The 27841-nt window shown below is 37.8% G+C and overlaps 1 protein-coding gene across 8 annotated transcripts in view; it reads left to right on the forward strand.

The window, feature by feature from the left end:
- Positions 1–27841, forward strand: part of CACNA2D1 (calcium voltage-gated channel auxiliary subunit alpha2delta 1) — a 434729-nt gene that overhangs the window by 43239 nt on the left and 363649 nt on the right. For all 8 annotated transcript variants that reach the window (XM_076360363.1, XM_076360445.1, XM_076360724.1 and 5 more), the window contains exon 2: positions 13426–13507. In XM_076360363.1, coding sequence (XP_076216478.1) covers positions 13426–13507 — 82 coding nt within the window. The remainder of the gene's footprint in view (positions 1–13425; positions 13508–27841) is intronic.

Consider the following 27841-nt stretch of genomic DNA (forward strand, 5'->3'; position numbering starts at 1 on the left):
TGTTGAAATTGGGGAAGGGGACAAGTGGAAGAGGGGAGGGTTGGCTCCCAAGTAAATGTCAGAGACTCTTCCTTAATAGCCTGTCTTTTTAATGTGCATTGAATGCACTGACAAGCATTGTGGCCTCCTGACCTTAGAGCATTTACCCCAGCCTGAGAAAGGAGAGCAAAGCCTCTTTGAGAAGGCATTGTTTTAAAGCTGAATTAAATTTAATGTCATTCTTGTTCAGCTTTGCTGTGAACTGACCCTTACAGCCCTTTGGCCCACGTGCGCAGCTGGAAACCATTTCTGTGCCTGAGCTTTCTGAATCAAACACTTGCAGTCTCATCAAACAGGCTTTCAAAAATGAAGCCCAAACGTCATGAGCACGTACTTTTATTTTTCTAAAGGTTTATGTAAGTAATTTGTGAGCTATCTGTAAGAGTTCTTTTTCTTTTAAAGAATGAAGCTGAGACTTTCATATCACTCTAATAATGACATTTAGCATTATCCTTCAATCTCCAGTTTCTGCAGATTTAAGAAAAACACTATATATCACTATTGGAGGATTACAACAGAAATAGAAGACCTGCACAGCTGTTCATGACTGAACTGGCCTGTGAAGCCTGACACTAGCCATTTCAAAAGGTTAATTTTGTAAAGTGGAAGATTGAAATATGGTTTTGGTTGCTGCTGGTTCTTTACAGGGTAATTGCATTGATTTTTTTCTGGTGTTTTACAGTACGCTAGCACTTCTGATATGCAGCTGGTCTGTCTAACACCCTAGAGAAACTTAGTCATGATTTGAATATATTTAAGGTCCACCTGCACCAGCCTGTGCAGACACTGTCCTGATCCTGTGATCAGGAGTTCTGACCTCCCCTAGGCTTGCTAACGTGCAAAGACTTCATGGATTTGGACCTCATATTGTAATGGACAGTTTTCAAAACTGTTTTCAAGACAGAAAACTGCAGTGTTTGTGGGAACAGATTGATAACCTCTTGAACAGGAGGAAGAGAATGCATCGATTATTTTCTTGTATACTATTATCCTTTTCAAATAGCTATTAATATGCATTTGCATCCCAGGAACCACAACATGCCAGCTGCGCCTTTAGCAAAAACTCAGTGTAATTCAGCGCGACTTTGTGAAATGGAAAGAATTTAAAGACAGCATGGCTATGCTAATTTTGATGCTAATTTCTGTAGAAACTTAATATTCTGTGCCAGTCTTTTGCTTGTACAATCTCTGCTTTGCATCTTTTGCGTCTTTTGTCGTGATATTTTACTTTTTGTTTTAAATGGCAGCACTGAATGCGATAGTACCTATCTTTCAGAAGATGGAGTCTATTTAGGTCTTTCCAAAAAAATGTCTCTTCATTACTATAAATACTACTACTACAAATGCCATAGCAGTGGCATATTAGGGAGGTGACAGCTTTGCACATTGGAAGTCAGACTTTGAAGGGAAGAATATATTTGCAAATGAAACAGCTGATTAATTTGGATGTGCAGCTTTCAAGTAAGTAGTTGAGTGTTGGAGTACACTGTACAACAAATATTTCTTAAAGGATATAATAATTTGAAAAAATATCATAAATTAGAAGAAGAGTACCATTACATTGACGGAGTATAGCTGGAGTCATTTTTTTTTTTTCTTAGACTACATGGGTTTATCAGAAGGTGGCATTCTGCTATCTGATATAATAGAGGTTTTATTTATGAATCCTTGTCATTATTAAACAAGCGGGATCAACATCACAGAAAACTGCATTTTAAAGGAGCTTATAAAATTTGAAGCTTGGTAGCAAACAGCTCATAGCTGTGTAAAAAAACCCTACACTTTTTTTGCCAACCTTTGTTGCTTTTTTCAGTGCTTGAATGATCATAGAATATTTTCAAAATGAGTTTCATATTAAATGGCCATTATAAGCAACATATCTTTTTAATAATAATAACAATAATAATAATAATTTCATACAGAGTTATAAGGAAGATTCTCCCTATACAATCAAGCCCTATCTTCCAGACTGCATAAACACATGCTTATCTTTAAGCATCCCCCTATTTTTACATTTAACTTTTTCATTTAGGCAAGTGACAAACGCCGAAAAGGTAGACTTGCTGTACAGGATCTCAGTGCAGACTCTCAGTTCAGCTGTGTAATTAAATTATATGACTAGTGCCACTTGCCTAGGTGGAATTATTCACCTGCTCATGTACCTCGCTGCAGCAAAGCTTCTGGCGCAGTCACATCAATGATTTGCTGGTGCTAGTGTCAGTCCTGTGTGTCGGACTTCCTGCTGCCACAACCAAAACCCACATCAGACACTCAGATAAATACAGAGAAGTGGGCAACTGAGCTCCCTGCTGATGTAATGTCATTGCCTGAGTTGCACTTACCTAATATATTCTATGAGAGGTGAAGTACTTTAATACCCATTTTTCTCACTAAAAAAACCCCAAACCAACCCAAAAAACAAACCGCAAACCCAAAACCCCCTGATTTTTGAGACAGGTGCTGATTTATACCTCAATTCCCTGAAAGACAGAGAGATACACTGATTTAAGAATGTCTCCATGTGTTGCTAAACTCAAGGGAAGTTTTGCTGTTCACTTCCTCAGAAGTGTATGTGGGGACAAAATGAGATGGGCACGTGGTCATTTCTCTGAAAGCTTATATTAGCATTCCTGTTAAGTATATACCTTCAATGCTGCACAACCTAAACCAAAAAAGGTTACTCTGTATACATTCAATGATAGATAATCTAAAAAAAGAAAAGCTAAAGTTTTAATTTTTATCTGAATTATTATTTATTTTATATTACTTTAGGAAGTTTTTTTCAGTCTAAGGTCTGATCCTGTATTTCTTTGTCAGGATGAGGCTGGCTTTGAATCCAGTGTGATCATACCGTCTCACGGTACAGTGATATTATGCTGCTGCGTTACGTAGACATTGTGCAGTCTCTATTTTCACACAGTTATACCTAGATACTACAGTTTCTTCATATATATTATGAAAAAAGATAAATGTTCTACCACAAACAGCAGATCAACCTAATTGCATGCTTTAAGGTGATAAATATGTCTTATTGTGGTGGCCTGTATAGTTTAGTCAGTATGGAGAGCACACACGTCCAGCCCATATGTGTAGCTTCTGCACTCTAGATGCATGAAAACAAGATACTGCAATGGTAATGGCACAAACTGGGTGGCTGAGATGAAATTCTCACTGAGTTGAATTGGTGCACATGCGTGTGGATGAATGTGCATAAGTTTCTGAATATGTTCCTGGTTTATATGAAACTCTTTCTTTTTTCCTTTAATCTCTTCTTTACTCGTATCCAATATGTCATATTTTAATTTCCTTATACTTCTTTTCTGAGGCTAAAATGTAATGCTTATTAGTTTGGGGAAAAAGTAATTTCAATGTAAATTATGGTTAAATTATGAGTGTGATATGTTAAACACAACTGATAAAATAATTTTTTGCCTGAAACGCTTTAGCAAAATTGTGCAGGTAAGCACTTTGTAAAGTTCCATTACACTGAGATTTATTTTTCAATCATTTTTATGACATGCTTTTTTATTCGACAAAGGCATTATACCATTAATAGACTTACCGTATAATATATAACGCATCAAAAGACAGCAGCGTTTACATATTACTTTGCATAGGGAGCAGCTTCTAATCCAGGCTCTGTTGCTACAGTACTAGAATAACTGTAGTGATGTATGTGAGATTCAGTTTTGGTCTCCTTTTTACCAAATTGAATGTATGATTTTAGTGGTGTATCTATGTTTGTACTTGAGTAATGAACTTAGTCCAGATTGCGTTGGACACTCTTTAAATACTAGTTATATCAGAGGTGAAGCAAAGAGACGATGAGAGGCATTTTAGGTGCTAATCTGGGGGAACTACCGTGGGGCAAATACACCAAGGTCTCTCCAGTGGCTGCTCCTCCGTGAGATCTATATGCTAGGCCATATGTTAGACCATTGCAATTTAAAACAAAATGATTGCATTTCATCTAGTACAGATTAGAAACAAAGTAGGGATTTTTCATTTTTAATTTATATTTCTCAGTCACAGAAATGGTAACTAGATTTTGAGTGTTTGATTGTTTTTTCAATGCTAAGCAATAAACAGTACTAGATGTATATCTGATTGTAAAAGCCTTTAATGAAACACATCTGAGGACTACTGACAGTCATTTGAGCTGAAAATTTGTTATGTCTTCTCTGTTAAACTGTTTTAGCACTATAATCTTTCATAATTAAAACATAATAATTTTTAAGTTCTTTTTACAGCTTATAGTAATTTTGCAGCTGATTCTATTTGCCAGGCTTACATTAAAGATTGAGCTTAAATTATTAAATGATATTTTGTGCAACAGTAATTTCCATTAGAGGATATTTTTCATGTTATTTGCTAGGAAGCTTTAGACTCCAAAAGAACACTTTTGGCAAAGTAAAGGGAAATATTTGTGAAGCAGAAGCTGTAATTATGAACATGTGTGGCTAAACACCTGTCAGATACTTGGTTTATACTGAACAAGCTTATAAAATAATATGACCATGACCCGATCCTGGCTCTTGAAAGTGAACACCATATTTAAGGAATTACTTGGTCACTCCTGTTTAACATCTGGATGCTTTGGAGAATCTACCACACACTTATTAAAGTGGAAAGTGCAGTTACAGATAAAGAACTGAACTGAAACATGAGGAGAAGGTATTTCAATGGGACTGAGCAGCAGTGAGTGGGTCCAGCTGCTGGGTCAGAGGGTGCTGTTCCCAGATCCATCCTTGAAGCCTTCTGATGGAGATATTTAGGCAAGGTTTTGCTGGAAGGTGAGAGCAAAACAGCCATTCAAGCTGTGCTCCAGGGCTACAAAAGAGATGTCGGGGTGAAGGAGTTAGTTGGGTCTAGAAGTTCTGGGTGAGGATGGAGAAAGGTTTCTGCTTTTCTAGGAACTGGAGAAACATTGAGCAGCTCATGGTGCCATCCACAGTTGACCATTTCCATCCTGGAACCTGCCACTGGGACTCAATATTAAGAAGCAAACCATTTGTTAGGACATCATAGGCAGTCACTGGGGTGTGACAGATCTGCCCTTCACTTGCCATGAGCTATTGACTTGCCACTGACTTTGTCCTGGAAGTCAGTGGTGGAACTTAAATCTCCTGAGCTGCTGGCCAAATCAGGGGGCCGTTCCTCCTCCTTCTGTCTGTACCAATGCTGCATCACTGGGTTCCTAGTGCCCCATTTATCTGTGGTGCAGAGGGATTCCTTAAAAGAGCAGTTGGTAGAGCAGTCATTAGTGAGTGCTCCTGCGTGCTTGTTCTGTGAAGGCTATGACGGAGAGGAACCGTGTTTATGTAGAGAAGGAGTGTTTGGAAAAAAATTGGAAAATTGTAATAGCTTCTGTGACTGGATGGCTTAAACATGTGAAGTAAGAGCTTAAAAATCCCAAGTTTAAACATTAAAATGTCTGCTACTAAAAATCAAGTGTATCCTGAAGAGTTTTCTGTCTACACTGACCCTTTCTACAGAATGACAGATATGACACAGAAATTATATCTTACTCCCCAAATGTTTCAATTTGACAAACGTAAAATAACTATGTCAAGCACAGATTTTACATTTTGAAAACAGGAAAGAGCAAGAGGGTCCCTCTGGCCCTGGCTATTGGGACTGTCTTATATCTGGAAAGTCCTTGCAGACTGCATGGCCAGCAGCTTTTGACATTTGGGCAGAAAAGACAGTCAAAGAGGGCAAATAAACAAAGTACTATTTTTTCTTCTTCTTGTCAACAGAGGAAATATCTTTGCCTATGGAGTAGATGATGCATTTCGTGCATGCGTGTCTCCACAGAGATAGCATAGCTTCCCTATTTTCCTCACACAGTGCAGTAACTAAATGTCATGAATTAATCTGTGCTTTGCTTTTATTACACAAAAGATCTTCCAAACATTTATACAAAATTGTGTGATACATTTTCAACAGATAGCTGGCAGTGGTTATACATGCCTGTATCATTATCGCATTGGAATAAAGTGGGATCTCCCAACACTTGCAGCACAGGCCCCTTTTCACTTAAATTTCCGGATCCTTATCTTCCTTGCAAATTGCTATTTACTATATATAGTATCTATACTATACTTGTAAGCTGTCATACCTTCACATAGTCCATTAGCAACAGTCCAAACAACAGAAAGAGGAGTATTGGAGGGCTGTACACCGCCCTGAGGGGTTCATAACTGTAGAAGTTATAGAATGAGGTGAGCATGTCTCTAGAACATGAATTTAAATCTCCTCCACTCTGTGGCATCTAATTGGACTGTTACAAATCCTATAGTAAGATCTGGAGAATTCACAAATGCTTATACGGACTACTTTGCCTTAATTTGTTTTTATATCACATCTAAATTACATAACCCTCTTTTATTCATTTTCCGGCTATGCAGTGGAGATTGAAGAGCTTGGTCTGATAACCATGGGATTTTAGTGATCTTTGCATCAGTCTCTCCATATCCAACCCTTTTCTTTCCCTGATTTAGAATCGGTGGGATTTTAGCACACTATGAGAATTTGTTCAGTATTTCACAAAACCTGCCTTTATTACTCCTTCCAAAGTCTGGTTCTCTATAAATCCATCCATCCTCCCACATATCTGAAATACGAGTACTGTCAGCTTAATAGGTCATCAAAATATATAGTGGTATTAAAACTCAGTAGTTTTGCAGTAGGAGGTATAAATGCAGCAACACGGGTAATTTCTGTGTAGAAGGTTAGTAATTCCATTGTAACATATGTTCTTCTTTCACATGCCTTCTATAAATTACAATAACAGTTTCTGTTTGCCCTTTAGTGTTGCCTAAGAGGGAGAAAGAATGGTTGAGAATCTTGCTTTTATGATAATTTTGTAGCCTTTTCCCCCTCCTTCACTGATAACAAATCTTCTAAAAAGCATCTGATCCTGAAAGTGAGGGTTTTTCTGAGCAAGAAAATAGAGTGGGGTTAGCTTGAAAAAATAAAGCAAGACTTGCTCTCTCACTGTTTCTGTGTCTAATCTCATTTATCTTCATTTTTCAAACACCACTTTTCTATTGAATTGGGAGGAATGTAAGTATTTTTTTCCTTTTTGATATTCTAAGAAATATTGACCTATTTTGAAAACACTTTTTCCTCTTGCTACTTACAGCTTTCATTACTTTAATTGTTGTTATTTTTGTATGCAAGAACTATTCAGAAACTTGAGCAAAATGTAATCTTAACTGAGAGCTGAATGTGGATCTCCAACATACCAAGTGACTTCAATTGGCAGAGTTAAGTTCTACACCTGCCTCTTTAGATTATGAAACATTATCCAAGCAGAAGTCAGCTAATGGACCTTAAATTAGTGTGAGTGGTCTACAAAGCTGTGGCATATAATTACATGAATCTACTTTCCTTGAAGTCAGCAGAAAAAAAATTGCATCAGTTTCAGCAGGAAAAAGGTTATAGCCAGGCTGTCCTACATCTAGATCTCTTTGTTTTCTTTTGCCCTTGTAATTGAGCAGTGCTCTGTTCTGCAAGTATAGTTTGGTATACAGGTTTAACATAAAAATAGGTTTTAATGAAGTTAAAAGAAAGATTGCTTAGTGTGGCACCTGCTATATTAAGTTCTACTTGGAGTGTGACTAGGGGTGTATCTGTGAAAATCCTCTGACTTTAGGAAACATAATTGTCCTACTTTAAAAAAAAAAGAAAAAAAAGGAAAAAAAGGGAAAAAAAAGCTTTCTGTGCTGTCAAAATAGCTGTTATGCTAGGTTGGCTAATAGTGTAATGTGGATGGATGGCTCTGTAGTATCCTGGCTGTTTCTTCATCAATCTGATCAGAGCGCAGGCGACAGCAGCAGGGTTGTACCTTTTAATTCCCCAGTAAATGACCCGTGTCTGTCTGTCCTTAATCAGACAGTCCCCTTCATCATTCAAATCACTTCTAAGTTGCTGTGGAAAGGCATGTGGGCAGTCCTTTTGTCTAGTCATTGCTTGATATGGGGAAAACCTGTGTGTGGGAGAAGGGAGTTAAAATCAATTGTACTCAAAATGTAGTCACCTTTCAGTGGAACATCCATTGCAATGTTCCTGCCAAACTAATAACGATAGGAACAAACTAACCTTTTGTACAGGCTTTCTGTTGGTGCCCTTTGCAGAAAAAAAATGACTGCTGCTTCTTTAAGTCATGGGAGCTCACGTTTGCTGTGACAGCTTTCCAATTGTTAAATAACTTTGGCCATGAGCAGCTGTCAGACAGATATTGCACTACAGGCATCAGTTAAAAGGAGCACCAGACAAGCATTTCAGCACCTAAAGGCTCTTGTTTCATTTTTTTAAAGACACACATTTAAAAAAAAAAATACAATGAGATAATATGATTCCTTAACTGAAAAAAAAGTTGTATTTTAAACATTCTGCCAAATTTTCCTGTGAAAGTTGTAGGAGGTGATTGTATCCATTTCTGAAAAACAGTCTATTAGGAGCATGAAATGTCTCAAATGCACACTTTAGACAGGTGGCAAGGTGGGAGAATTGAGATGCAGAAATACTGATGTTAGACCTTATAAATAATACTAATGATGTTATTTAAATTCTTGTGGGAAGGCAAGAGTAATTATACTGAGCTTCCTCGGAGTTGTAGAATGCCATTTTATCATTTGTACTTTTGATAGTAATCTAGAAAAACGCTTCTGAAGTTATTACTTTTTATTATGTCGGACCCTGCTGTACTAGCTGTTGTACAGGCAAGTAAGAAAAGGACAGTTTCCACTACAGAAGGTCTAATAGGCTAAGATGAATATGCAAGAAAATAATCTTTTAAGATAAATATACATTCAGTTCTGGAAGAAGCATTATTATTTACATTGAAGTTACAGCTGGGAGGGGAAACTGCCATTAAATTAGAATGAAGGTGGACTTCTTCCTATTCCAGTTTAGAAACTGACGTTGTCTACACTAACATGCCTAAAAGTCAAGCATGTAGCCTAGCTATGCTGGAGAACCTGCACTAGGAATCAAAGTTGTCTAGGGCTCCACTAGAAGCAACGTAGGAGATAGGTAGTTCAGCTCACCTGGCTGAGGACAGAATGGGTCAGCTCTGGAGATGCCTTTTTGCATTGACTGAAGCAGAAGCCTAGTTCTATCGCAAATTAAAACAAAAAAAGAAAACCAAAACTAGCCTGGGTGGCTAACTTCAAAAGGCAAGGTGTGGGCTAATTGTGTGGAGGCAGGAATTCTAGACAATATATAAGAAGTATTTATTGAAAAATCAAGAATATTTTTGCAAGTTAAAGAGGAAAACAATCCATATTTCATTTACAAGTAATAGTAGTAATAAGTAATTCATGTTTTTAAGGGCAACTTCTTCCAAAATTTCAAGTTTAACTAACTAACTAGTATATGTTCTCACCATTCCAGTTTCCTTTTAGGACAGAGAGGAATATATCCAGTAAAAATACAAAGCAGTAGGAAATGAAAAAAGTCAATTTAAAAATCAATGCTCCCTGATTTTTTCTATCGACTCCTCTTAGAAATAACAGCCGTAATTTTTATAACTGAAATTGATCATAAAAAAAACTCAGTGTGTTCAATTATTTATTTTATGCTTTTGAAAACACTTTTGGGTAATGGATTTTACTTTTTCACCTTTCATATGCCTCATTCTTTCACACAGAAAAATAGAAACCATTCAAAAATGGGAGATGATAGCATTTTTTTGTTTTTGTTCATACTTGTGCTTATGAGTTGGTACTGTTCTCACAGATACACATGATGGGCTTAAAGCCATAGTAAACACAATACAACATAAGAGGTCATTTTTAACAAACTGATTTCTATACAGAACTAAATGTTTATATAATATAAGGGCTTTGTAGAGATTTAAACCAGGAAGTTAATTTATTTTACATCAGATTTTAGAAAGCAAAGTATAGAAGGGAAGGTTTGGGAGCATTAAAACAACGATGAAATCAATTGTAATAGTCAATGAAAATGTAATTGGTCCCTAAATCCCAACATACATCACTTTCATGTGGCTATGTTAGAGATGTAGGATGTGAATGAGCAAAGAAATAAGTACTCTTGGTGATACAATGCAAAAAGAGAAATCAAATACAGACCATGACTCTGTTGACCTGTTGCACCTATTAGCCTCTGTTGAACCTCCATGGAAAAGCATCAACACTAACCTGAAAGGGTCTACGTGTTATTTGGCTTGGAGATAGGTAGCAAAGTGACTCAAATGGTGCAGCAAACATTCACCAAAGAATGGCAAAATAGCCTGAAGATTGGTCAAATTACACAAAGGGTAAGAAGTGTCAAGAAAAATCTAGAGAAAGGGCTGCTCAGTTACAGTGGATAAAAGGAACCTTTGGACACCTGTTAAAATACCATGTCCATCTGGAGGTATTTCCCTTAGCATGCTTTGTTCTGTAAACATTTAATGAGACATTAAGCCCTGCAGCAGAGAGTTCTGGTGGCGCACCGGAGGACAAACTCATGGAGTCACCAGTCTTTTTACTCATTCTGCTACCTCTCCCTGACTTTCTCAGGACTTGTGAAGAGCGTGGGGGATATACCAAGTTAAGAGGTAGGCCCATTTTGAGGTAAATCCTCTTTTCATGCCACCATATGGAGGGGATACCTCTGGAAATGACATATTGGTAAGATTGCCATTGAAGACGCTTGCTCAAGCCCTTCTTCCAATATGCACTCCTATAGTTTCCCATTAAAATGCTCTATTGCTAGCGAAGAAGTTTACTAATTTATTAGCAGTTTATTACTAATCAGCTATGAGATGACTGAATTCTTAACAGCTGGTCTAGTACCCATCAGTCCTTTTTAAGTGCCAAAGGTTTGTCTCAGTAAGCATTTTTTACATTCCATGTTACACTTGTTACACATACCATGTTATAACTTTCACAATTTTTGGCGCATCCTTTTTCCTCATGGAGAATCTGGTGAGTATTTTATACAGTGGAACTCTTCCTGTCAAGACTTTAGAACTATTTTATTTAGAAGCATTGATTTTACAGTCTTTTAAAAGAGTTTTTTAAAGCTTGGCCCAAATTAGGAAAAATACCTGCAAGCTAAAAAACTTGTTCATGGAAATCTAGATAATCACAATCTGTGTGGTAGGGTCTCCTCTTGCATTATTGATTGGGCATACATGGTCATTCAATCAATATAGTCTTCTTCCCAAAATTTTGGAATTATAACTCAGCATTCTGCCATCTGGACTAGAAGTCAGTCTTCGTCGAGTGCACTGAGAAGATTTTAAAGGGTAGACAGTCTTCTGAAAGTTTCTAGCCCCTGGGAACTAGATCAATTAAAATTTCTCAGCGATGAATGAGAGTAGTGAAATAATTTCAGTCTAAAACTTTTTCATGACTTTTTTTTTTTTTAAATTCAGGGTGTTTTAAGATGTAATTTTTGTATGTCTAAAACACCTGGAATCCAGTGAGGAAATAATGAAAGTGCTGTACAGACAGAGTGAAATCACTGTTCTTTATTTAAAGATTTGGAAGGGAAAAATAAAGATACGACACAATAGAAAATAAAGGATATGACACAATAGATGAGAGTGTCAAAGAAGCCAGGCCAGGGGCTGGAGGGAGGATGAAAACAGTAGTATCACGGGCAGAAGCTATGGTTAATGAGAAACTATGGTTACAACTTGCTAGTTCAATTTCTGCTACAGATTTTTTGTGAAGGCTTCAAAGACACTTTGAGCTAAACCTTCAAAAAGTTCTTGTTTACTGTGACGGAGTATTCTGCTTGTGGGAAATAGGATTCAAATAGGATTCATGAGAGACACTGTTTTGATTGGGGAGCGACCCATTATTGATTGAGAAGAGGGATTTGTCTTAATTCTGGCACTTTTGTAAAACTCAGTACCTTCCTGTCTAGGTAGTTCCCATTCCTATCTATGCACATGTTATTTTGGGCTGCCATAAGGTCCTTCATTTTAGATGTCACAGCCTTAAATCTTTTGCGTTTGGATGACTAATTGCTTTCTTCTAAAGCATGCGGAAGGATCCTTTAATAAAAGTAGTCAAGTTGCAACTCCATAATAGAGATTGTGTCCTTTTAAGATATTGATTTTGGTTTAACAAAAAGTGTATTAATGACCATGGAAAGAAGGAGTAAAATCAGTCCTCCATGTTCTTTCTAGTCTTCCAAATTTTCCATATTGTAGCAAAAATGTCTTTCCTGTCTTTCCTACTTTCATGAATAATCTAAGCAGTCATTCCTTGGGTATCAGATTAAGGCTAGGAAATGGCTAGGATAAATACATGTATCTGTTCCAGGTTTCAGAGCAGAGAGCTGTGATAATGACAGGGGCAATACGATAGATGAGTTGGAGATCAAACTTTCTGGCTAGGCAAGCAACACAACCTTCTTCTGAACATGGACCTCACTTGAATAAACTAGTACCATGGCTCTTTTCCTGCTGCAAAATGTGACATGGCACAGAAACATAAAAACTGTGTTGGATCCAATGCTTTTCCAAAGAGTCGGGTTTACTGGGCACAGGGAGCCGAGCATGCACAGCAGTGAATCACTGCCTGTTCCCTGGTGAAAAACAGCAGCCAGGAGCAGGTGTGCATTGCCAAAACAGCTCGTGCCACCTATGCCTGCTGCTGCCTGTCCTGCTGCTGCTTCCTTGGAGTGTCCGGGGAGGGACTACAGGCCAGAAGATTTATTCTGCTTTGTCAGCCTGCTCCCAGTTGCTGTTTTTCTCTGCTTGTGCTATCTGTTGGGAGAGGGACCTCAAGGACCCCAGGAAAGGCATTGCTGGGAGTGAGCAGCAGGTCAGGCAGGTTGTCCTGGCAGGCAGTGTACCAGCTCTGTTGTGGTGATCTTTGCTACAGCTAGTAATAGATATGATGGCATGCTTGATTTACAGCTGGCTTAGTGTGGTGGCCACCACAGAAAACTCTATGAGAAGAATCAGGTCATCAAGGCTGAGTAGAGGCTCTACTGAAAAAAAAAAGAAAAAAAGAAAAAAAAGAAGGTGAGTTAGGCTCTATCACATTTGGAAACAGACCTCGGTACCTGTCAACGAGAGGCAGCTACAGTGATATACTTGATGGTGAAGACAGTGTCTGTCCTGGAGAGCACCAGGCAAACTCCAGCTGATGAAAAGTAAAAGAAAGAAAAAAGCAAGTGGCTTAGATTTGAGTCAGCGAAAGAGAATGCCATCAGGGTGTAGCTTGAATATTTTGGTCCATTCCAAGCTTATTATTTTTTAGCAATCAAAGACAAGTCTTGTACATTTTGTATTCAATTTTATTAACATATTCTGACTTTTTGCCCTTTTCTTGTGCTATATAATTGTATGCAAGTTCCATTTGCCAGTGATCTGATTGGATGTCTCTCTTTTCTTTTTGGTTTCTGTAGGATAAAATCATGGGTAGATAAGATGCAAGAAGATCTCGTAACATTAGCACGAACTGCAAGCGGAGTGGACCAGCTTGCTGCGGTGAGTAAGAAGAGATGCCTTACACTGCAGTAACTAGAAAGTGAAGCAAATGGTGTGCATCATCTAGGCATTACGACCATTTCATCCCAACATAGTAAAAAGATTTTGGGGAATTAAACTCTGCAGTGCTTACCGAGAGAGAAATGAATAACACAGACATCCATCAATTCACTCTCTTAATGTTGCAGCACTGCTCATTGCTAATATTTAACCAGCTTTGCGGTATCAGACATAAGGCTTACCATTGTTGCAACACTTTCACCTGAAGCAAGCGCTTTTACGTTATATGTTTGTCAAATATAGTAATCAGGAAGCAACCATTCACGGCAGTGGAAAATTCTGCTCTCTATTAACAAGGGAGACTATTTTTCTGACACAATTTCCTGAAATGAGGCAGCTTTTGGTTAGAAGAAACATAGATGAGAATGAAATCTACTTTTATTCAGCTGTTCCAATTTAACCCAAAGTGTGTTTTAGGGAAGAATTTACAATTCTTCTGTCATTGAGAAGAAACTTTTGTGCTAAGTTGCACTCATAGAAGGTAAAAACACATCTGAGATTGAAGAAAAATGAAGTCACAATTCAGAAAATGTCAGGATTACGCTGCCTATACAACTTTGTGTGTATGTGACATCATGATCCAATATGCAACCACATGATCATACATTTACCTCTCCCTATCCCTGCACAAGTCCCATGGCTCCTTCTTTGAACTGATGGGTCTCTGGGTTGATGTAGGACTGTATAATGAAGGGAAATTTTGCTGTTATGTCAGGAAAAGAAGTTATTGTTTCAGCCAACAAAATCCCTTGGTGCTGGGGAACTGAACATGAAGTCGTGAGATTTGGTTTTCAGAAGTCATAATCTCCCCAGATCATCCATGAAATGAATAGTAGCTGTGTTTCAAAGCCATTAAGAAACACACAGAAAAATCAAGTGTGAATTTTTTCAGATTTAACACTGTATATTAATGTATTCCTTTGACCTTAATGACTTTTTACCCAGACATCCACATGTCTCATGTGAATCCTGTCCCAGAAGGACATTTTCTCTTTACTGACTATAAGAAGAGGCTAGATGACTAGCTCAGATGTCCATGTTTACATTGTGGAAGCTTCAGTTTAGGTGAGATCACCACTGTCCTATAGAAGGAAGGGCTGTGTCACTGCATGTACATGAGGAACGTAACTGAAGGTTGCAGAGATTATTTTAGTTCTGGCCTTTCCTAATATTTGAGTACTTCATATTGCAACACAATTTAAGGCAGATGCTTTAGATGCATTTTTTAATCTTGGAAAACCCCAAACAAACTGAAAACGAAATCTTGAAATCCTAACACAAAACATCAGATTGATACACACGTGTGTTTCCAGCATAGGATCTCAGCAACACAGAAATGTCTTTCACTTGAGATTTCTGAAGAACCGTAAGGTTTACCCAGCATGGAACACTGATGGGAGTTTTTGTAGGTGGATTGCACGCGTATCTGCTGACAGAGAACAATGAGGCTTGTGAATCATGTCTCTCTCTCCAGGTTTTGGTGAGGAGTTTCTGCTAAGAGGAGGGAGGGCCCTTTTTGCTCATCTGATCTAGGTGTGATCTGTTCTCTTCTGCACTTGCCGTGTCTCTTTTTCCCCACCGTCTCCTCATTCAGCATCGTACCTCTGATCCACCAGACTTTCCATTCCATTCTTGCTGTGCTGCGTGGGCTATCTTTCATCTCTCCTCAACATATTTTATGTTTCTGTCTCAGTTTCTACCTTTGCTGCCTGGCCAGTCTGCCTTTCTGCCTTACATTGTCTTTGTATCCCTATTTTAGGGTTTCTCTTCTCAGCTTTTTCCAGTTCAGCACCTCTCTCTGGACTCTTCAGTTTGTCTTAGCATTTCTGAAACATTCTGTCCAGGTGTGTGTGGCCAGCCTGTCCCAATACTCCTATTGCATCTCCTCTCTTCCACAGGTATTTTTCTTCCCCCTTCTCATGTTTCCCTCTATCATTAGTTCTCAGTCCCAGACCTGTAGTTTTCTCCTGTGTGCTTTTCCTATTTCTCCTCCCCTTCCAGTCTCTTCTCTCCTTATTCTTTGCCTGCCATTTTCCAGTCTGTTATCTCCTACTTCCATATCCCAATCTCTTGCCCTTTGTTCTTCATTCAGTTTTCATCTCCTCTTTCTCCCACTGCTTAGACCACAAGGGTGTAGAGATCACCTGAGAGACCACAACAAGCCTGAGCTTTAGCTGCAGAGGAGGTGTGACATCCTCTAGGAGTGATGCTCTCTCTGGGTTGGAATACACCTGTGTGTAGGTTCTCAGGGATTTAGCTGATAAAATCTCTGCAGTGACCTGCAGATGCTTTTCAGGCTAAAATTCATTAAGCACCAAGGAGTAAAAAGTGTATCTTTGAATACATGTGTTGAGTTTTTAATCTACAGTGCAGAGGCAATAGGGTATTTCAAAGGGAAATGAGTTACAGAGGATTTCTAACTTGAGCAAAACAATGTCTCAACCATTTTGCCTGACGTTTCCATGCAAAGACCACATAGTAAAATAGATAATGAAAAGCCAAAAGATTGACGCTGTCACTCTTTTTTTTCCCTGAGGAAATAGTTAGTTTATGTAGTTAATATTCGGCAAACTTACAAGCTGCTAAAACAGTCTTATAATGAGAACTGCTGGGCAAACTTAATAATATGTAGTGCTACCAGCTATACTTAAAGTATACCACAGTGACATTCACGCTGAAAAAGAAAACATTAATCTGTGAATACTGTAGGTAAGTTTCTTTTTCAAAGCCAAAATTTATAGCACACTTCAAGCAAATAATAAGTTATCTCAGAGGGTATCCACAAGGTGGTCAATATGTGCTTGTAATCCTAGGATTAAAAGCATGAAAGGGGGATGTTTCTAAGTAGAATATCCCTCTGTATCAAAGCTGTTTGTTTGACCTAAATTGCATGATATCTTTCTCTCGCCACAAGGTTTTAATTAGCTCTCTTGCCTGCAAGGGAGAATGCAAAGCCCAGGGAGGTGTGAGCCATGCAGTCTCTCCCTCTTTCCTCTTGTTTACAGGGTATTGTCGCTTTCCCACTTTTGAATGACATCCTTTTTTTTTCTGCTCACTGCCTATTAATCTCTTCTGAAATGAACCACAATCTTGGAAAAATGGAGACTACAAGACATTAAAAACAGCATGCTTGCATGCCTGTCACTTTTATTCACAGAACTTGCCTTCAGTTGCTCAAGCTTTAAAAATACTTAACAGTCAGACTGAATTTTCAGCTTTGTTTCTGTTTTCACTTTTTCTAACTCCAGAATTGTTTGGACCAAGTCTGTAGTCTTCATGTTTCTGGAAAACTTCAAAAAAGAAATACATTTGGTTTTTCTGTTCCTCCTCCCTCCAAAAGCAGAATGATTAATACAAAAAGAAGGAACAGAGTGCTCCTATTATAAAATAGTAGACACGACTTTCTGTGAACAGCTGTAGTACCAGAGTGTGTAGGGTTGGAAAGGTGTACTTTGGTCAGACAGATTTTTGGTAGGAGAAATACCTTTCCTTGTTCTAGGGAAAGTCAATTTTAATTTGGCCAAGTGATGAGGTTAAAGCTCATAGCAAAGTTGTGTAACAGATTATAACCATTTCACAGCCTGGTCAGCCTCTCCCTGGACTCAGGGAAAGAAGTCCCACTGATTCAGCTGAAGTTACAATCTGTGTCTGCTTCATGAAGCAGATCTTTTATGAAGATCTCTAAAGTGACCAAGATGATAGCTCTCTAAGTAGCACAATTACTACGTTCTCAGCTGGAGTGAGTTAGTTCTTCAAAAACCAGGGCTTTTTCAGTTAGCTACTGTGCCATGCAAGTTTATGGTGTTTCCATAACTTGTTGAAGATATCTCAGGGTTCATCAGTGCTATATGTGCTTGTATGTGCATTGGATGTCTGTGGGTCTTTGTGCTGCCAGAAATTATACTACACAATGGTCTCTTCTGGAGGACTGTGAAATATTTTCTTCTGGCTGTCATGGAGAGGCATAGGAGCACTGCCTGAACTCTCAAATAATTTGATTTTAGACTGGCAGAGCTTTTGACCAGAGAGAATGTAAAACTTAAAGTGTAATAGGTACTTCCAAAGGAATAAAAAAATTCAAATCTAAAACACCATTAAACTCAGGTGAGGGACTTGTTAGGTGAATAGCAGACCTGTTGAGATCAGTACCTATGTAAAAGTCTATTTATTGTGCAGTGTGGACATAGATATCCAGGGAGAGCATTTTTTGTGTTTAAGGTGTTTACATTCAACATGTACTCAATTTAATGGAATCCTGTTTAAGGAGAGGAATCTCCTCAGAGAATTCCCTTTTCTTTGTTCATTGACAATTTTCTTACAGTGACTTGGAATCACAATCTTGTCCTAGTGACTAACCACACTTCCTCTTGCTTTTGCACATATAATAGAGCCATTGTGAACCATTGCAACTTTCATTAATCACAACTTTTGAAAATATCTGTATAGCAAGGATACATAATAATATACTCATGAATATTCCACATAGTGTTAAAAAAGAGAAAATATTTGGGAATTGATTGAGTGAATTACTTCAATAGTGACTATGCTTCTGAAAATATGAATATGTTTATGTCAACGGACATTTCACACACCTTTTCTCTTATTAGCAATCATGACAGCAATATAATGTCTGTAGGAAGCAAAATTGTGAAAGAAAGCTTGGATGCCATTAAATTAGGAGTTCTACATTGAGGCTACACTTATCCATAGCCTTAACCAAGCAAACCAGTGTAAGTGGAGTAGAAGGAACAGACAGAATGGATATGTGTAGGAGATGGAGAGGCAGGCAAGAGCTGAGGTTTATTATGGTGCACAGAGGAAACACGATCTTTTAATTTATAGATGCACCTTTACTCACTAATTGATGTTTGCCATACAGAGAGAATCCTGATCCAACCAAGAATTGAGCTCAGATTTTCATTTTTCCATTTAGAACTTTAACTAATCAGAGATCATTCTTCCTCTGAATTAGTTGTGGTAAACTACTATGTTGGTGGTATGATTCAACACGAATACTAGTAACATCTAAATGTAAGTTCTGTTATCAGTAAGATCGATTGTGTTTAAAGTGTAGTTCCTCTTGTGTCCTTCAAGTCTCATTTATACTATCTGGGAATGGTCTCAAAATGGTCTTCCAAGAATAGTTTAAAAGTACGTTTTTAAATACTGCTTTTTTGGACATTACTAGGAGTTTAGGCAAGATCTGGGAGAATTCCAACTTGGATTTAATACCAATGTAATAACCTCATTACAGTAATGCAAAGATTGCTTCAACAAGGCAGGAAGTAAGGATTCAAGATGCCAAAATACTCAGCTGGTTGAAAACTGGCAGAGCTCCACTGTCTTCAGTGGATTACACTGATTTACATTTGCTAAGAATCATGCCTAACAACATTTAATTTACAATTCAAGCAGGTGAAAAGTACTTTGAAAAAAAATCAAACAAGCATTTTTACACAAGAAACAGAGGCTATAGCTTGATCTTACTGCTGTTGTAGCTGTCCAGCTGAAAAGGGTATTGTTGGGTCCTTTCTATGATTTAACAGATTTTTTTTCCCTAGAAGAGCAAAGGGAATGTTTATAAGAAGGTGTTGTATATAAGACAACTTGAGACTTGAAAGCAGGAAGACAGGATACACAGGAAAATCTTTGTTAAGGAGATACAAGATGTCCAATGTGCTTCTTTAAATGTCTCTCAACAAAGACACAGCCTACTATATGCCTTTTAATTTAATGTTATAAATATTGTGTTTTTAAATAAAAAAACAAGTCATGTAATTGTCCTTTCAACTTAAAAAGGGTCATGTAACTTTGTCTTACTCGTGAACTCTCTGTGCTGTCAGGCATTATGAAGCTGCTCTGGTGTGAATGATACATGGTTTCTACAGAGCAGATAGACTTTTAGAAAAAAATAAGAAGGAATAGACAGCAGCTTAATAGAAGTTTAAAATCCATGTAGCAAAATAAATATTGAGGATGTCCCTGATCTCACTAGCTTCATTTATCAGTAGGCATTTTGTCTTAGTAAAGACAAAAAACTGCACAAAGTTCAAAGTCACATTCTATACCTATGAATAATTACCTAAGCATGCAGAAAAAATAGGTGAAGAGCCTACTGAACTACAGAATTAAGTAAATACACAGTCCCATTTTGATGGAAGTATGCTCAACTTCCATTTTTATATAGACCTTTCACAGCAAAGGCCCATGACTAAGCTAATTGACAGCTCTTTTAATCTAATAAACTACAACAAGTATACTTCTGATTTCCAGCTCCTAAAATACCTCTAGGGACAGGAGAGAGGAGGGAGGGATCCCTGCAGTACCCAGAAAGGAAGACCTCAGAGCAGAGAACATGCCTTATAGCAATGCACAAGCTTGTCTGTTCCAAACTGATTGAAGAGAATCCTCTTTTACATAAACACTGTATTAAAAATGTGGGCCTGTGTTAAGAGCTTTGACGTGCCAAACACACTGGAACTTCACTATGACTGCTATGGCAAAAAATGCCATCTTGTACTACGTAACCTTTTCAAGCAATGGCATAATTGAACGAAACAGCAGGTAGAGAGGCAGTTCCAAGGAAATCTAGTCTCTGAATCTGTTTCCTTTTTGATACATCACTGCAAAAACAATCCATGCATGATGTTCATAAGGCATGCTGTTATTACAGTCCCAGGAGCTGTAGAGTGAACCCATATAGACTGACTTGGCCTTTAAATGATATTCATACTGAGACAGAAATACCGTTTCTTCCTCCAAAATGAAAGAGAGCTACATATGGATATTTGATAAGTGGCGATGAGTTCCATTCACAGAATGAGTCCAGCAGCAACTGTTAGAAAATTTTTTATTTATTTTATCTCTTGAATGCTGTTTTATAATAATTAGCTCTTTCTTGCCGAACACCCAGCCGAGGTTCTGCATGAGCACATTTCATCCATTGCTCAGTGTGAGGTCTGTGTGCCTAATGCACAGATGGTGCGAGTCTGCTGAAGCACTCAGATTGGCAGCAGATTCCCAGTCCACGCTTCTAGCTTTTCAGGTCTTGGATCAGTCTCTAGAGTTTAACTGAGTTGAGTGACTTGTAAGAGAGACTGGTCTCTGATTTGAACTGCCCTGGAGCAGGAAAGCTTCCTTCTGCCAGAAGGAATTATAACCTGGGGGTAATTTTCTGTTGGACTCATTACAGATTTTAGCTAAGATAGTGTTATGTTCTAGAGGCTCTACAGGTAGAGGCATACCACTAACTTATTACCTATAGAAGCTGTCATATATAACTTGCCTTGTTCTCTTCATTACCTGTATAGAGGTCTGTGCAACGGCAGGCTTTAAAAGCTTACTTGAACTTAATGTAAAAATTGTATCTGTATGAGTCTTCCCTACTGTCATAGGTGGTCTGAAATTGCTGCTTCAAAAGGTGGTTTGACAGACAAGTTAGGAGTAAATGTTTTCATTCTTACTATTTTTTTCTATGATCAGCACGATATTTATGTGGCTCTTCCTTAAAAATCATGAAGTTAATGGGATGAATTAGCAAAGGCTCTATATAAATTTGGAACCATTTATTAAAAAAAAATTAAGCTGATCCATAGAATTGAAATTTCAATTTATTTTTACCAGCTTTATTTGCCTTTTTTTTTTTTTTTTTTACTATATTTATCAGGTTGGATTCAGTTTGAATATGCTTTAGCCAAAGGCAAAGAGTTTTGTACCTCATGCTATTCTCTGATGAACTACCAGATGGACCTAGGGGATATATGGCCACGTTCCAGAATATACTACGTTCACCCTTGTTAAGGTTGAAGTAATGGAGAGTTTTATGATTGAGAAAAAGATAAAGAAGAAATGTGAGAACTTGATTTTTTTTTTTTTAAGATCGTTTGATTTTAAGAATAACAACCCAAATGCAATTGGTTTATATTTCTCTGGAGGTCTTTTCTATGGACTTTGCAAGTCTGAATTTCATTTGAATGTTCTGATTGCTATAGATTCTGATTAGTTTGTCACTATTTTGACCCTGAATTTTAAGACACTTACAATTTATGACCTATAAAACGTTAATCTATTGATGAGAATGTGTGCAGTTTCCATCCTTCTTCACCCCTGAAAGTGGATAACGTAACTAATACCACAACACTTGTAGACATAACCTGCATAACTGTAAAGCTGTTCACTGTGTGCCCTGGGTGTACTCTCCAGCGCTTTAAGAAAGGAAAGCAAGTGCTTAAATGAGTCGAATACGGGAATTAAGGAAACTTTCATATTCAGTGAATACATTTTGCCACCCGGTGAGGTTCACTATGGTTGATCTCAAAAGTCAGAAAAATATTGTATCCTTTCTTTTCTCTTTTTGTCTCTTTTTGTTGTCCTCAATGGAACAAAAGACTAAACCACTTTTTTTAACGTCAAATAAAATAGAGAGGAATTTTTAACCATATAAAACAAATTCATCCAAATTTTGAAGAGTCATTTTGAAATGAAAATAATACACCCCACCCCACCCCCAAGTGTTTTGAAGTTGTTGAAGCACTTCTTGTAGCTTCATTGGGTTGATGGTTTTATACATGCTGAAACTTCCCTGAGTTCAGGGGATTTTTATGAGTGGTGCTGGTAGGTCTGTAACTGCAGTTTTCCGTGAAAGTGCACTTTGTTATATTGTTTTTCTAAGGAGCAGAAGGAGACAAATCTGAAAGCAAGGAAACACTCTAATTTTTTTAAATGCCTTCAGTAATGTGTAATAAAATAGTTTATCATAAGTGGGATTGGTCGACTGTGCTGTGTATGAGGCAGGTGCTCTGAAAAGTCTGAATTCTTTCTAAGCATAAATTGGCTACTGTACACTATTTACATTTATGTCTTTTGCCTCATGCCTAAGGCGAAGACACCAGTTTGCTGTCTGAGTGGGGTGTGGCGAAGGGAAGTGAGGTCAGGATTACTTTTAGAATGGAATTATGAAGGGGTTGGTACAGTGAAACATGGGCATTTCAGGTATTCATTGAGAAGTTGGAGTCTATTTACCGGAATTAAAATAATGTATGAGGTGGGTTAGATGGGTTAGGGATTCCCAAAATACAGTAACGCGTTTTTTTATAATACAGTATTTATAAAGGTATGTCCCATTTGGGGTATACCACTGCCACTGTTACGTTCTACGTGCAACCAAATACCAAAGCTGCAGGCATTAAAAATAGAATCCTCCAAACTAAATTCTGTTGCGTTCACACATTGCTAACCAATGTCGAGATGTCAGGAAAATTAAATCACTTTTAAAAATACAGGCTGGGAAATTTGAAGACACATCTGCAAGTTCTCTTTGTAATCCAAATGGAAATTAAGAGATTGTCAAAACACAGGGAGACTCATTTATTATTTGCAGATGCTACTCTCCCTCTGCTCCCTTAGCAATAAACTGGCATTTTGAAGAGTTCCTTCTTCCAGCAAGCAAAATCAGCTGCAAGTCGCTAACAATAGGTGGCTACATTAACAAAGCTTGCCCAGGCTCAAGGGAAGGGGTGGCCTAATATTACCATAGTTTTAATTACTATTTGATGATCTGGATAATCTTTGAGCAAAGTACTGTTCTTGGTTCATTTATAACTTTCCATTGGCTTTAACACTAATAAAATCTGTCCTATTGGTGCTTATGTTCAGACAGTTTTCATAGAAGCTGAGAGCAAATTAAAGATTTTCCTTAAAAAAAACCACACATCAAAACCAACAAAAAACTGAACATTATAGCTAAGCATTTTCCAACTCCTGTGGTTAGTAGAACACCAAAAAGACTCTGCTAGTTCCCTGCGACTTAAAATTACCTTTGGGGAGAGAGTCCGTAGGTGTTAAATTGCATTAAGAGCAGCTCAGGCAGGACAAAATTTCCTACGAATAAATGAGTTTGAAAAATTACATAAGTGCCCACCTCAAAATATGCCAGAAATGCAGAAGAAATGTGAAACACTTTCTTCCTATTGTTCTTTTTCTGTTACAAGAAAGATTCACTTGTGGTACATGTTGTACTCATCATGAGTTGGGATTTTTGGGTTCTCATCTAGTCTCAGCTAAAAGCCTGAGTTAAACTGCTGTGAAACCAATAAATGATGTAGTCTTGTTATTTAATACTGTATTGCTATCACTATGAAACAAAATTGAATGCCTTAAAATACATTTTTCTTAACAAAGGGGGATTTTTGGATCTGTTTTTGATGTTTGTACAATAGCAGAGGTACAAAGCTGAACTCATCTTTTTTGAAGGTTTGAATCCAAAGTGACAATTACAAAAATTACTTCTTAATTTTAAAGTCCTCTAGACTACTTTGATAATTATCAACAGTCAAAAGTGTCTGATGATTCCATCCAATAAAGTATCCCTGATTATCTGCTTTCCTTTGAGTAAGCACCTGAGTGAGCTAATTGAATCTGGCACTGCTTATACTCTCCCTGATGTTAACTGAAGCATAAGTGTTCCCAACATCTTGCAGAATTCAGCCTGAACGTATTACTTAAGAATGAACTCTCTCTGATAATTTTTTCCTAATGTGCACATCACTACTATGGTATGTTATGGTTTTCAAAATGTCAGCTGCCCTGTCACTTGTCACCCCAGAGCTTTACAGCAGTCAGTGATCAAGCAACTGATTCTGAAAAGCAACAGATACAGTAACCTATTGGGGTGTTTTTTTCCTTTGTGTTGTTGCCATGAATTTCAAGAATGAAGGCATCTGTGAGTTGCTAGGGAGCAGCTGTAATCTTATTTATACATTATATATAGCAGAGAGTAAGGCATATTTAAAATACTCAGACCGATTTCTTTGAACATACAGAATGCTCCTTGGGAAGGAGCACTTTTCCATGTGTTCCACAATGGATTGCTTGTGATTCAAAGAAAATAAATGTCTTGTGAGAAAAAAAAAAAAATTCTCTGGCATATATTAGGAATAGAAAGTATTAGTATAACTTTGGAAATAGGATCCAGTAGTCAGAAGATAGAATTTGCTCCCTCTGGGCAGATAATATAGTTGTTTGTGACTACTAAAAATTGAGCTAAAGGAAAGTATCCACAATAATAAAAAGCTAGCAATAATAATCACTCAAATGGATCAGAGTGGTTATTTCTGTTTTCCAACTTTTTCTGCTCCCAAGATCTCTTCATATGTTTGGATGTCTGTCAAATGGTCCCCCTTCTCTGCTTTTCTCACATAAATGAGATCATAACATGTAACTTCATGGCATTCATAAAGTCAAAAGTAGTGAATATCTGGGTGTTATAACAAAGTTATTAAAACTGAAACTGTTTCTGACTCTGTAAAACATGTTGAATATTTTTTTTCTGATAAAATGACATAATTTTGTCAAAATATTTGTTTTGAAAATTCTAACATTACCCAAAATTTCAGGAAGAAATGTACTTCTTTGTTTTCAAGCTAGATGATTCCTTTCTCCCTAGGATGAAATACTAAATTTTTGGGTAGTCAGTCTGTATGACTTTTTTTTTTAGTTGGGGAGTGGGAGAATGGAGAGTAATGAATGAGCACAGAGCTCAGCAACAACCTGGGCCAAGTCGAAGTAGATGTATAAAATAAAAAAACTCTTAAGTTACCCCATTAGCTACATTTTTATTTAATATTCTGATATGTTGTTTTGGTTTTGTTTGCTTGGTTGTTTTTTTGTATTTTACTTCAGTCAAGAATTGTAAGGCAACTCTCTTTTGTCTAGATAAGGAGCAGATAGAAATACTCTTGTATCAGAATGAATAAAGCTCTGGAAATGCCTGTTCCTTTCAGTAACTATAAAGGTGACTTGGGTCCTTGCTCAGCCTTAGGTTTAGAAAACTCAAAGCTACACAAATCCCCAACAAAGTGTTAGCAAAGAGCAAACATAATTCTTCAGTTCTTATTGGTTTTAGCAGAGAATTACACATTGCACAGAAGTGACTTGGTGTCGAGTGGCACCCAAAGCAGTACACCTTGAATGGGACTTCAGAAGTTATCTTGAACCTGTTGGCTGGGCTGGACCCCAGCAGCGTCCTGCAGACACCGGGGTATTTCTGCATCTTGCTCCCCAGCAATCAAGGCTCTGAATGCTCTTTTACTTTGAGAGCAGCTCTGTACCTAAGCTACTTGTCTGCATTTGTGACGTACTGTGCTGCAGCTAATAAGTAATCTGGGGTTGCTGGTGCATGAGGTGTCTGTTGCAGAAGTGCTGGCTCTGAACGTGGTGTCAGATTAGGTCATGCAAGCACCTGTGAAAAACGTTCCCCAATTCTTCTAGTTCTGGGCAATTAATGCCAAGATAATGTAGTTTCCTTTGTGTAGCTTCAACCTGAGTCAGGGTCGGAGGGGAGTTTTGAACTCTGACTGCACAGTTTTAAGGGAGCTGGATGCCGGTAACGGGGTCTGTCAGCAGTCTCAGACATGACAAGCAATGAACCAAGTCTAGGTTTCTCTCAGGGCCTCCAGTCAGGAGTAAAAAGAGATGGGGCCAGGGACAGGTTGGAGACAAGACTACAGTGGGGGTCCAACATCCATCCAAGAGACAGGACTGGAGAAAAGATTTAACATGCATCTGAGGGGTCCATTTAGGAGATGGGCTAATTATGGCATAGAAGGGGTAGGGCTGGAGACAGGCATACCTAACCCATAGCCGAGGACTGGGCTGAAATGGAGTCCGTGGTAGGGGTGCAGGCAGAGATTCCCAGTGAGGCAGATCATGGTCATTAAGGCCTATTAGAGCCCCATGGTGATAGAAAGCAAGAGACTTTTTGGAAGGACCAGGGGGAACCAGCCATGGCAGGCCCTCTCCAAAAACAGGGCGTGGGCAGGAAGAGATTAATTTACAAAACCTTTATTTCAGTTTTGCTCTGTTCTGAGGGTTGTTTTCTTTTTAATTTATTTAATAAGTTAATCACTTTAGTATATAAGCTTGTAAAACCTAGCTCCAGATTTCACAAACACTCTTAGTATTTTGGTGTAGTCACTTTCAGAAAAGATGGAGGAAGACCCACCACAAAGTTTTGGTTGATTTGGGGTCCCAAGCTCGGTAGTATCTTTGAGCAGTAGTTTTACCATCATGATATTCTCCGACTGGTCTAGACTGATTCTAAAGCATTGATTGTTGACAGAGGTGTCCCATTAGCCTAGCTGACCTAAATGGTCTTGAAAGTAGTACTGTAATAATAAATACATCAATATATTTACCTTGTATAGATAGGTATTACTGGAATTGTTGAGTGATTTTGTTTCTCTATTCCAAATCATATTTCAAGGTAGGAAAAGATAGAGCGGATTTGGTTAACTTTTGAAATTCTGGGTTTGAACTTCTGAAGATCTTTTCTCATATGACTTCTATGTCCATGGAAGTATTCAGTGATGGAACTGAGATTGCTGTGTTCATGTCCTATGTTTGGGCCCTCAGCCAGGTTACCGCTGCCTGAAGAAAAGGCTCCATTGTTTCTTAAATTGGGAGACTGACAGTTTCAAAACAAAACAAAACAAAAAAGACAAACTAACAAACAAAGAAGCAAAGGAATTCTATTGCAGTTTAGAATAATTCAACATGAATTATTATTCCTTTTTATTTGGGTAGACTGTGTAAACAGTGCCAAGACCACAGATCCAAAGCACAGATAATTTATTACTCTCAGGAACTTTTTCTGAGTGCAATAAAGCATGAGGGCCATTTAAATAAAATTTCAATGTTTCAGTGGGCCCCAATGCCTGCCACAATGTAGCAAGAGCCATGCAATGAAGGCGCATCTTTCATTCTCTCTCAATATTTACAGAAATGTCTGACTTTGCCTTGCAAGTCTTATAGAAAGCAAGGAGAATGTCTCTTTGTGAGAGATTTATAAACGTATCCTTGAAGACTGAGTGGAGAGGGGCATGTTCTGCTGACGAGCTGGCAGTTTTTCTACTCTTCACCACATTTAACTATTGTCCTTCTTCTTCTGTTGTTTCATACTAATGTGACTCTTCCCATCATATTCTCTCCCCTAAAACCTTGCAGTTCATTATACCAGAATAAATATTCGGCATTTAGGAAGCAATTTTAATACATTTTTGCCTGAATAGAAAAGTGCACGGCTATTGACTTCAGAGAAAAAATAAAGTATTTTTTGTGCTATGACCTTACAGATTTTACTTAGTCATGCAATGAGGCTTTATTCTGTGAGAAATGGTAGGGTTTTACTGACAATTTGGAGAGCTTTTAGCAAAACATTCATGATTAAAGTACTAAAAATTATTTTAGACCTAAAAGCCAACAGAAACTTGCATTCAC

Source organism: Aptenodytes patagonicus, chromosome 1 (genome assembly GCF_965638725.1).
Source record: "Aptenodytes patagonicus chromosome 1, bAptPat1.pri.cur, whole genome shotgun sequence".
Taxonomy (NCBI): Eukaryota; Metazoa; Chordata; class Aves; order Sphenisciformes; family Spheniscidae; genus Aptenodytes; species Aptenodytes patagonicus.